Source organism: Triturus cristatus, chromosome 1_1 (genome assembly GCF_964204655.1).
Source record: "Triturus cristatus chromosome 1_1, aTriCri1.1, whole genome shotgun sequence".
NCBI lineage: Eukaryota > Metazoa > Chordata > Amphibia > Caudata > Salamandridae > Triturus > Triturus cristatus.
In genome coordinates this window covers 540,166,757-540,179,168 of record NC_140579.1, presented here as the reverse complement: position 1 = coordinate 540,179,168, position 12,412 = coordinate 540,166,757, and the positions used below count along the sequence as shown (strand labels likewise).

Below are 12,412 nucleotides of genomic sequence, written 5' to 3'. Positions count from 1 at the left end.
TCCACAGCTATAAACAATGTTAGGACATTATTGAGAAATCTGTGTTAAAGTTGATCAAATTCTGCATTGTACGTGGTCGAGTTCATTTTTGTATTATTTGTGTACGTAGCACTATTGGAGTAGAGAACTTCTTCCACTTTTTCATGTAAATTCTGATGTTATTCCATGCAGTTCTTGGAACTTTGTTGAAACGGATTACACTCAAAATTGTTCATGAACGAGCTTATTATTTTTGTATTACTTGCACTTTTCGAGTGGAGAACTCTCTCCACTTATAAATGTAATTTCAGTATGTCAACCTTGGTAGTGCATGTAACATTTCTGATGTCTATTTATGGAATTTACGCAATTTGTTAAATTTTATTGTCTACCGCTTTCACATTTCACGAACCAATGAACATTGTGAATTGTATTTTGCTTCTCTATTTCGTAAATTTCTATTTATATTTTCGAATTTCTTTCTCTAAACTCTTTCTATGCCACACTAACACTTTTCGGTAGTCACTGTTAGGTTTGGTGATAGATTTTACCATTACAAGATGGCAGCCTTTTACGTTAGCATTCACATGAGTCCTTCAACTGTGTTTATGGCATCGGTTCGGGTTCGCCTGTTCCGGTGGTTGGACCACTAAAACAGTGACACGCTTCAAGTGTTTGCTTCAGCACATTTGGATAAACGCGTGTATCGACCAGCAGTGACAACAGGTAAATCTCTCATTACTAGTTACAGTTGACAGGCACAAGCATAGTGTGATGCACTCACACATATTACAGACGCTCGTAGATACAGTTTTTTCATGTTTTTTTCAGGAAACGACACAACTACCAAGAGCGAGGCGGTTCCCCACCTTTCCGAGTTTAAGAATTTCTTGGTTTCGCTGTATAGCACGGCTTTTCTGTTAATCGCCCTTAGTGCAGACGACAATCCAGCGAGTTCGGCGTTCTATTACGCCTGGTGAGTCACTCCATTTAGTAAGATCAGTTTGGTTGTTTTAATCGCACAGCTTAGATGACAATAGTGATTTAATTTCCTGTTCATTCCACAGGTCACTTTGAACATTTGAGACTGTTACGCCCTTCAGATTGACATTTTTTCATTTTTCATATTAAGGTAGAGTAGCTTTGTGAACACAGCACGCACGGTGATTGGGTATCTTTACACAATGGTGATTTGAAGTTTTTCCGTATCCTTCGCATTCGCCAGTTTGGTTATTCTCCCCTCTTCCTTTTTTCAATCACTGGCTACAAAGTTTGAATCTCTCATTAATCTGCCTCATTTCACAGTATTTTTAACCCTTCTGTGGCACTAAGCCCCTCCTCTTCTCTAATTTACCTTATGCTTATACCAGTATGATATGAAAACAGAATAAATGTATTCCATTTTGTTTGTAGATACCCCCTGAAGAAGGGTGATAGATTCACCCGAAATGCATTGGGAACGCAACTCAAGCTTCATCATATTGTTTTAACGCATGTTTTCGCATCTTGAAGCCTCAAGAAGTATTGTGATTAAAACATTACTTCAGCAAGAAGGAGTCTGTTCTCTATTGTTAGATTACATATTTTGGATCGTTTTGTTCATACCAGTTACAATTGAGTAAAATTGTTTTTCGTTGTGTATAGGTACCTTAAATTTTCTATTTGGGATGTACATAATGTTTTAAACACACCTTCGAGTGTTTCAGGTAGTGCAGTTCTTGTCTGGAGCATCCTGCTCTAGTCTTCCTTTCAATTTGAATTTGGTGGTAGGGTGGAACCACCACAGGGACAGCACACCACGGCTCTCCCTTCGATCCCTGCCCATGCAGGATTGCCAAGTTGGCCTCCGGCCCGATAGGGACTAGGCTCACGAGTATATTTAATCTCATGTTTACATCTGGTCTTTTTCCAAGTCAGTGGAAACTTGCTTCAATCTTACCACTGCTAAAAAAGGCCAATTTGTCACCTGATGATCCCAATAGCTTTCGCCCGATCGCCAGGCTACCCCTCCCGGCCAAACTGGTCGAAAAATTCATGAATAAGCAACTCGCCTCCTTTTTGGCCGACACCCAAGCACTTGACCCCACTCAATACGGCTTCAGACCAGGTCATAGCACGGAGTCTGCCTTGATTAAGGCCACGGAAGAAATTAGAGAGGCAGTGGATCAGGGAGGAAAAGCGGCACTGATCCTGCTCGACCTGTCGGCCGCGTTCGACACGGTCCACCATTCCTTACTCCTGAACCGTTTAAAATCATGTGGTGTTGGGGGCAAAGCCTGGGACCTCATTAAATCCTTTCTGGCGGATAGGAGACAAATGGTTACTTTAGGGGAATTCCAGTCTAAGCCTTTCTCCACACCTTGCGGTGTCCCTCAGGGGTCTTCACTTAGCCCCACCCTTTTTAACGTTTATGTAAGCACGCTGGCACCTGTTATCAGGGCCTATGGATTCGGGATCACGTCATACACAGACGACACTCAAATTGTGGTCTCTCTGACTCCCGGAGGGGAGACTGACATGGAAGAGCGTCTGCGTGAATGTATGTTAGCAGTTGGGAATTGGATGGCTGAGAACTGCCTCAAATTAAACTCAGACAAAACTGAGGTTCTTCTCTTTGGTAACATCTTTAATTTTTGGACACCAGCCTGCTGGCCAGACTCTTTGGGCAAGCTCCCAATTCCAGTTGCTAAAGCAAAAAACCTCGGCGTTATCCTGGATGATAGACTGACTTTGGATTACCACATTAAGGAGGTTACATCCAAAACCATGTACACCATTAGGATGCTGAGCAAAGTGCTACCCCTGCTACCCCAAGACAGCAGGCATATCGTGGTCAGGGGTTTGGTACTCGCCAGACTGGACTACTGTAATGGACTATTTCTCAATGCTCAATGTAGAGCATTGAGTAAACTTCAGATCCTTCAGAATGCCGCAGTCCGTCTTCTCATGGGCAACTCCAGACTTGCCTCCGCTTCCCAGGGAAGAAAAACACTGCACTGGCTCCCGGTCAAGAGCCGAATCCGGTTTAAGGCCCTGACCTTGACCTTCAAGGCTCTGCATGGGCTAGGTCCAGATTTTCTTAAAAACCGACTACAATGGTATGTGCCAGGGAGATGTCTTCGTTCAAAATCCGCCAACCTGGCACATGTCCCACGCGTTAGGAAGGCGCGCTGGGGAGGCAGGAGTTTCATCTACGGGGCTGCCAAAGTTTGGAATGAACTTCCGCCGTACCTCAGGGCTACGACTGATCTTTTACTATTCAGAAGGGAACTAAAGACCTGGCTGTTCCGGAAGGAATAGACTCACGTTTCCGCATTGAAGCTCCCTTCCCAAGCCCTTTCAGTTTTCATGTCAGCGCCAGGACACCTCCGGGTATTTGTCGCGCTATATAAAACGCAATAACATAACATAACATTAATTGTCGAGGATTACATGGTTTACTAGATAAATCAGTTAATTCGAGTGCACGCCAGCTGTTTTTTCTCACTTTTAGAAAGTGGACATTTCTCTGTTTTTACTGCTCTTTGTGTCTGACAGCCTGTCTCCAATACTCGTCTGGGTTGGATGAAAGCTACACTTTGTGCATTCCCTCTAGACAGCCACAAACACAGGAATGTGTAGCTCATCTGCATGCTGAGCATTCATCTGCATTACGATGGGTCATCCCGGGCAAGGAGGAATGAGAGAAGCTGACACTTACACTTCAATAGGTAATGTCCTGTCCATACACAAAGCACTGATTTACCACCCACGGTTAGCCTGATAGACAGAAGTAGGGTTGGACTCTGCCTTCCCTTCATCCTCCTCCTGTTATTTGAAGTCTCAAGGACACAAAAGACTTCATGTAATTCTGCTGGTCTCTGCTTTCTGAGATACCTGCCTTGTCTGAGGTGCACCTTCCAAGTCCTGGGCTTCAAAAGTGGGTTCTGTAGCTGTTTTCTACAAAAACCAATGCATCGCCCCAAGAGCGTGAGAAATTCCGCTGCATCACCCTTCAACGCCGATCTAGAGGCTGCTCGATGGCATCATATCCACAGCCTGTGCGGCTTGACGACGCTCGGTGCAGCGACAATGCATTGCATTCACTGGCTCGACGACAACGCCAGGCCCTCTTTGTGAGGCTGGACGACGACGCAGTAGGCGATACCTGTCTGGGTCCTGTAGCTGGCCTGTCGTATTTCACAGAGGGTCTGAATTTTGGATTAACCACAGTCCAGTGTGGCCTCAAGTCACCTTTCAGTGCTATTGACTTCTAAGCACTGTTTTTGCATTTAATCTTAAAAATTCACATCTCATCTTCTATTGATTGGATTTTGTCATTTTGGTCTTATCTTGCTCAGACAAATATTCTCTATTTTTATAAGCCTGTGTGGACTATTTTTGTGGTGCATTCATTGAATTACGGTGTGGATATGTGTGTGTGTTGCTTAAATACTTTACACATTGTCTCTTTAGATAAGCCTGACTGCTCTGTGCCAAGCTCCCAGAGGGTGAGCACAGATTATCTTTTAGTGTGTAAATAGCTTACTCTGGCTGGAGTGGTAGTTCCAGCCTGGCCTGGGTGCCTACCTCAGCCAACCAGGAATCCTATTTCTAACACATAATATTTAGTACTAATGAGAAAATGATATAGTTTATGATAAATGTGCAGAATATATGTGTAAACTTTAATGAAAAGTAAAATGCATTTAAATGAAAAACACATTGCAATAGCCAACTATATCTATTCGTACAACAGTACCTGACAAGCTGACATGACTAGAACAAGCTTAATGGGCATAAAATGTTTATTTCTGGTCTTTTCCATGTACATGTTTTTTCCTAAAAAATAACAGTTGTATAACTGTTTTCATCTAAACTTTGCAAAACGTTTCTACTTATATAAAGATCACTGATAACTCATGATTAGAGGCTTGTCATTTAGTGAGGTAATGAAGTAGTTCACATATGAAGATGCAGCATTTTTAAAGAAAATGAATGGTTGCTGTGCAAAAATGTTTGTTTTCGTTATATAGATTTTTCAACTTCCACACAGACCATTGATAACAAGCGAATAAACTTGATATATTAGAAATGTAGTTTATATGTGGGAAAGTAGACTTGAATGGGAGAATGACTTGTATGAAGTTGGAAATAATACAACTTAGTAGCAACTTAAGACATAGCCGTCTCGGACTATTGTATTCTTGTGAGAAGATGGGGAGTGAATGAGTTCCCATGACAGCATCAAAAGATGACTGGCTGGCTGAAGAAACAAGAGACCACAAACTGCAACATTGATAATTTCACTTGTCTATAATAATGTGTGTTCTTAGAGTAGGTTACCTCACTTGCCAATACAATTCTCTTACCCTGCCCAACCCTTAAGCTGTTTCTGAAACTAATGATAATGATTGATTCTTGAATTATTGAACTACTTTTATGCTAAATCTTTATGCTTGCCCTCTCATTCTCTCTCTAACTAGAACTCTTTAGGGGCTCTGACTGACACAATTTTTCTTCCTATTCCTAGAATAGGGATTCTTTCCTTTATGGAGTGCTCTTAATGCATTCTTTGCAATTTATTGATTGCTTATTGACTTCTAATAAGATACTAATAACTGAAATTGCTGAATTTAACTTGTGACCTTAATAAAGATAATTTACTAAAGATTCAAAATAAAACACTTTGATTCATACCAAACTCTCATTATTGACTGAAAATAGATTAGAAATTGTGAATAAAATTTATGTCATGTACAGCTCCTGATATTCTCTGAAATAACCGCAAAGATACATTGCCTCCAGTGACAGCTGGAATTAGCCCAGATGATGGTATATCGAGATTTTAATTTAAACTGATTATTGCTACTGCAGCGCTATCAAAGTGTGACACATGTAGTGCATGATGTGAAGGCTTTTCAAAGAAGATTTTAAAAGAAGGCTTTTCAATGAAGATTTTCAAAGAAGGCTTTTCAAAGAAGATTGGTTAAATCCTCATTTCAGAACTGGTGCATAGGATTTCAGTCAGAGACATATTGTAAGTCAACAGAAATATGTTCACTAAAGAACACATGTATTGATGGGCCATGTGGGAAAAAGCAGATGGTCAATTCACAAGACATCAAATTGATTTTGTAGAAATACAACAAGCTTAAGTATAGCCTAATGATTGTTTGCTTTTTTTTTATAAAAACAGATTTAGGCATATTGAACAAGGAGAGGTGATGCACTAATTATTGTAAAGTTACTACTTAGGGAAATGATCGCTAGAATTGGAATGCCAATTGTGATTGAGTGGAATCCAGGGACACCATTCAAAAATAAAATATGGTTTCCCTAGTGCCCCAAATGATGCCTTGCCCAGAGGCCTAAAAAATCCTTAAGGCAACCCTGACTTGTAGCCGTGCAAGTCCCTTCCTTGCATTCACCCTTATGGCTAAGAACGTTCTGACAATGCTATCACTCATCCTTTCCCCAAGTCATATGGTCTAACTATTCATGCCCCCTCCATAACTTTCTCAATTTCTGCCCATACAGGTACTTTCTTTCAAGCAGGTTGCTCCCCTACTTGAAGCCCGGCTGACCATGCAAGTAAACCCACCGCCTTCTAAATTATTGACCACGTAAGTCCATCTTCATCTTCTTCGTGTTTCACCAGGTAGCTATTTGGTACTATCTAACTCCATCTCATGGTCTACATTTTGTCCATGCAGGCTCTTCCCCTCGTGTTCCATTAATAAGCATGGAGGCCCCTGCGCTACTTTCTGAATTTCGGAACATGCCCCACACTTATCTGTTTTTGACCATTCAGACCATTACCTTCTCTATCTGTAGATATGCAACTCCCTCCCTTGTAATCCATTTTTCCATGAAGGTCCTATCCTACACTCTACATTACTGATTATGGAGGTTATTTCTCTCTGTGACCCCATTTGCCACAAGTGCCCTGTCCAGCCATTGCTGCTCCACTGGCTGAAATAAACATCACTGCTTGTGAGACAATACTGCCCTGGACGCTATCAGACATTGCTCAGAGCCCACAAGAATGCCATATATAGGTGAATAGTTGGAGTTGTAGGGGATTTCAGAGAAAATAAACTAAGCGAGTACCAATTCGAAGAAATCATTTCACCTAACTGCATAATCACAGTTTTCAAACATGAATGGCATTCACCATTTATTAACAAACAATTCACAGAATGTCTTTGACTTTTATATTTTACATGCTTTCGAGATGTGAATGCAATTAATCTTGAACATGGATTCTCCCTGTCTGTTTTTCTACAAGATTTCCATGAATCCTTTTGCCATTTATCTCACTTTTTATTCCCAAATTCAACCACAGGGTGACACTTCATTCCCTTTTTAAATTGATGTTTCAGGGCGGGGAAGAGGGATCCCCCCCGATCACCAGTTCCCTCTTTTCACTGCCTCTTTTCATTCCATGTTTCTTCCTCCTCTCTTCTTTATTCATCCTTTCCCATAGCTTTTTGGGAGGACACAGCTAACCCCACTAATCTCCTTTTTATGTTGAGCCTGGCCAGCGCATGCTGTATTGAGGTATGCATACAAGCCCCCACCATTTCCGCACCCATCTTTTTAATTGGCTCCTGTTACTGTCCTTGCTAAATGGTTGCTTTTCATTTGTGAATAGGCCTGTTAGTCCCACCTTGGTACCGCCTTGTCTGCATTTGTTACCTCCCATAACGACTGGACCTTTTACTGGTGGTGTTACACGATCTGCTTTATAAGTTGGTAAGCACTATTTTCTTTAATGCTCTTCCCCTATTCCACCAACGACATCACAGTGCCCCCTGCTTATATATTATGAATGTATTTAGTTACTTTAGAGCAGTCCGCTTCAACCATAGCGGCCGCACGTATTTATTTATTTAATTTACAGAGTGGTCTGCTTTCAAGCTGTCACGTGCCTTTAATAAATATTTATTTTAATTTACAGCGGTCCGCTTTCAAGTAGCCACGCACCTTTAATAGTCATTTATTTAATTATGCGGCGCAGTCCACTTTCAAGCGGCCACATGGCTTTATTTTCTTCTGAACTTGCCATTTTTTATATGTATTATTTACTTATTTATTTTGCAAGCACAGCACTCTTATCATAGCGGCATTGCACCTTTTTTTCCACAGGAGAAGCAGCCAATGGTGGCCCCACACCTTTTTTCAATACCAAGAACCCCCCAATAGCCGTCGGAACCGGAAGAAGGCATTTCCGTGGCAACCAACAGCTGCGAGCAGTTACGTTCGGAGTCAGATTTCACTTATATGGGTAAGTAGAAATGCTTGTTGTACAAAGGGGCGTGGTGCTGTTTTCTCTTGTGTTTGCCCTACTATAAAGGAGGGACCGAAGTCTGCAGTCAGTGTTTGGGTTTGTAAAGTTAGTGTGTGTTTTGCGCAGGAAATCTCCACCGACCCATCAATCTCCATTCATAACAAGGGTAAAAAACATTTTGGACTGCAGATAAAAAAGATGCACCAAAGTGCTTTAAAGACACAGAGCTCTTACTCCCATGGCTTCCCCTCAGTACAAACACACATCTTCAAAGAGCTGCTGAATTTAGCTTAAATCAACAGAAAACACACGGGAACTGAGCAAAGTCAGAGCTAACAAATCTGCATGTACAGAGTGGGACAAAGCGGTCTGATATTAATGGAACACACATAGATACGTGTATTTACAGCCCGCAGATGATATAGACTCAAGTTTAGGTGCCTGCAGGGTCCACTCAGCGTGTCATCCTTTCTAGGTTAATAGAGTAAACAGAAGGTTGTACTGGGTGATAATAATTGGCTACAAAATGTTGTATGTAAACAACTATAGGTAGAAGCGCCATATGGAGAAACAATTTTTCTAAGAGCATATCACTTCCGGACCCCAGTTTATTTGAACCCCATCCGAGAGACCTTCTCACATCTCTGAGACCTCATTAGACATATGGATGGATGCACGGTCAGCAGGTCCCCCCTGGGGCAACCAGCACTGTCACAGCGTCACATACAGCCTGTGACATCACTGTGAAGGTGCAAGCAGTCTCATGCTCTCTTCCACTCACTGCTTACACACTCTCTGACTTCTACCTTTCCACTTCCGCCTTCCTGGCCAGCCACAAAGACACCTATGGGTCTCTGCCAAACATGCACCATCACTCTGCTAACAGTCATGTGATGTCTGGGAAATCATCCTTTTCACAACCCTTTTCCCTGATTCCCTCTCCACCCTCCCTGCTCCTTACTTTCCATCTCTCCTCCCCTTCTCCAGCACCACAGCTCCTTGAGGCAGCCCCAAGGATACACATGCATAGCTAGGATTCAACAAGCCATGGTTGGGGTGGTAAGGAGACGAAGTGGGAGGACACACCCACTAAACGCCACACTTTGGTTGTCTCCAGAACAGACATTGTACAAAAAGCAGCCCCCCGATGAAATCAGCGACTGTGGGTAGAGCCAAGTTACCAGCTCCCCACATCTCTAGGCAGGAGCCTCTAAAGGTTGGTCAATATTGACACTGCCTGGAGCACGCTTGGCTGGGATCGCGATTCTCAAAGGCTCCGCAGGCTGAAGAATAATAGGCAGACGCATAGTCTTTGATGTACACTTACCGTCTGCTCAGACCTCACCATTAATTGTTTCCTTGAGTGCATTATACAAGACCAGCTTTTAACTGGCACTATACCCGCCTCTTGCCTGAAGGTAGGTTTATTAAAGAGGCAGAGGAGAGCGTTACGAGCCCTACCATCTGTGCACACTTTCTTGTTGCTTCCTGCTCATTGAGTTAGCAGTGACTTAACTTCCTCTCTGGCTAATGTGAATGAAAAAGGAAGCTTGTTTACTAACACCTCTGAGCAGGTAGTAACTGACTGCACAAACACAGCCACAAGCACAGTCTGCAAATATCTTCTACTGGGCTCTGGTCTCACAACAGGGCTCCTTTCTAACATTAATGACCCGGAATATCACACCTGGCACTGCCATCAAAGGCTGTATTACCCATTTCCTGCACCTCTTAAGAGCCATCACAAGTCTCAGCAGGTCGGGCTTTTGACCTGGTGGCACCAAGTGGGTCAATCTTTTTTGACACCTCGCACCCCACCATAACCTCCTCCTCGGCCTACCTCATGTCTCCATAGCCCCTTTCTCACAAAGGTTTCATTTCTTTTAATGCCATATATATATATGTTTTGGTTTGCAAAACACATAAATAAAAGGCATTGCCATTTACAATGACAATAGCTTAAACTCTCACAAATGCAAGACCTATTTCATTGCAAATGTTTGTTTCACTTGTTTTTATGGGTGGCTTCTATACCATCAATTGATGACTTAAAACCACGCCTAGCATGCCTCTCTCTACCATTGTCTCCTTACAACTTCAATCCATTTTTATGTTAAAATGAAGATGGATCTCTAACCAGGATTTACGTTGGGACCTACATTATCTTCTTTTAACAGCAGTTTTTGTTTTAGTAAATCAAGATTGTTTTCCTATTACTTAGGTTCTCAGTAACTGATCTCTCTTAAATTTTGTTTTTAAATGGATTTACATATTACTCTACTTAGGTTTCACAAAGGACACTGTATTTAGTATACATACTGGCACTCCTCCTCCGTCATCTTAGATATGTCTGTGCAGCTGATGAACATTCCCTGTGAAAGAGAAAAAATATAATTGTTGATTATTATAAAAATTATTCAAGTTTGAAGTTTTAAAGAAATTCTTTCAAAAGTAAGATGCAATACGGTGAACCAGCAATTCTTGGAAGGAATGATCTTTCCAACACGGTAAAGGAGATGTTTTATTTATTATTTAGTGAAGCAAAGGTACAGCTGGATAAAGCAATAAATAGGGCAATATGACCAGTTTGTCCATATTATATTACTAAGGATCTACAAAGTATCTCCTTGCTGATTCCCGGCAGACTTGGGAAGGTGATTGTTTTCACTGTTCTATGTTATTGGTTGGCTACTTTCTATTTTTGGCTAATTGGATTGCTATTCATAGATGTTTGCATTATTGAGTAGTAAAATATATTCCTCTTTAATCTGCACAGCCCTGTAAATTCCACAATCCTATTGAGGTATTTGTTGCAATCTCTCTCCTCTTCTCCTGGTACTCTACTCTGTGGTGTTCTTCTCTTCTCCTTCTCCAGTGGTAGCTTCCTCTCTCTCTCTCCCCCGCCCCTCCTCCCTCTTGGAACGTTCCACCAGAGTTCACATTGGAATGTTGACAGACTGTCAGTTGCGGAGAGTGGATGACAGAATAAAGACGCTTGAACTTACCTGCTTAAGAGTTTTCTTCATTATAACACTGGCGACAATTTGGCGAAGGGGGCCACTCCTGTCAGCTCCCCTTTCAGTGCTCTCTCCTTTCTGCATTCGGATGAGAATTTCTTCAGGTCAGTGCCTGTGAGGAGGCTGAGTTGGGGCTATTACCGGCTAATTTATGAAGTACATGGGAGTTCCTGACTTGACCCCAGACCATCGTGGATCCGACGAACCTGCTGCGAGGTATTTCCAGAGTGTCTTCTCTCTGTCTCCAGCTACATTACAGATCCGTTGCTGAGTACTATTGTGCGTTGGTCACCACAAGTATCGTCACGAGGGGACACCCCAGTTTATTCCTTACAGTTCTTCCTGGGGCAAGGGTCTGGTTGATTTTACTGACTGCTACATTTGTTTCTCAGCCCTCTGCATAGCCCTGAGACTGCTTTCCTGTTTTGTTTCTGCGGTAAGGAGAAAGGATTTATCCATTAGTGAAATTTGAGCTGAAGCCTGTGGGTCTCATTCCTGTGAGGTGCGCTGCCGTCGCTCTCACCCCCAGGAGTCGGCGGAAGGTGGGGGTGTTCCTGCGCCACTGTATTGGACTTTTGCTGTGAATGTGTGCGTCCTTGAACCTGCGCAGCTTTAGTTTTCCCGGTGGGCATTTCTTAATCTTAGGACGCGCTGAGGCAAGCGCCGTGTGGGGACACTACATATTGTTCACCCCGTTGAGCCAGCGCTGCAGCAGCTCTTTGTAGAGAAAATATTTCTCTGGAGTTTCAAAGGCGGCGGACGTCCTGTGAGGTAATTTCCTCTCTGGGGGCCGGCGCGCCAGCTTCTGAGGGCCGTGCTGCTACGCGGTAAGCTCGCAGTGCACTCTGGAGGTCCGGCGCCCCAGCCGTGTGTGAGCCGTCAACCTTCACGTCATTTCTATACTGTGGGCGGTCCTGTGGTTGCCTCCTTCAGCGTGAGCTCCTGGGGAAGCAGGGTGTTTCAACTGCCTCAGATTGAGTTTGGGTACATCTGCACTGCCCACGCTACTGATCAGAAGCCAACGGAGAAGAGACAGACAACTTCACCATTCATGCAATTGACATTACGAGGTTTGCGGCAGCCCTAAGTAAGAGGGTACATTTGGGGAACGTTCTGGGCCATATTAACTTAGACTAGCCATATT

The 12,412-nt window shown here is 42.9% G+C and overlaps 1 protein-coding gene across 1 annotated transcript in view; it reads right to left on the bottom strand.

The window, feature by feature from the left end:
* CACNA1S (calcium voltage-gated channel subunit alpha1 S) overlaps positions 1-12,412 on the bottom strand; it is a 753,083-nt gene that overhangs the window by 298,399 nt on the left and 442,272 nt on the right. The window contains exon 23 of the mRNA XM_085643164.1: positions 10,571-10,623. Coding sequence (XP_085499290.1) covers positions 10,571-10,623 — 53 coding nt within the window. The remainder of the gene's footprint in view (positions 1-10,570; positions 10,624-12,412) is intronic.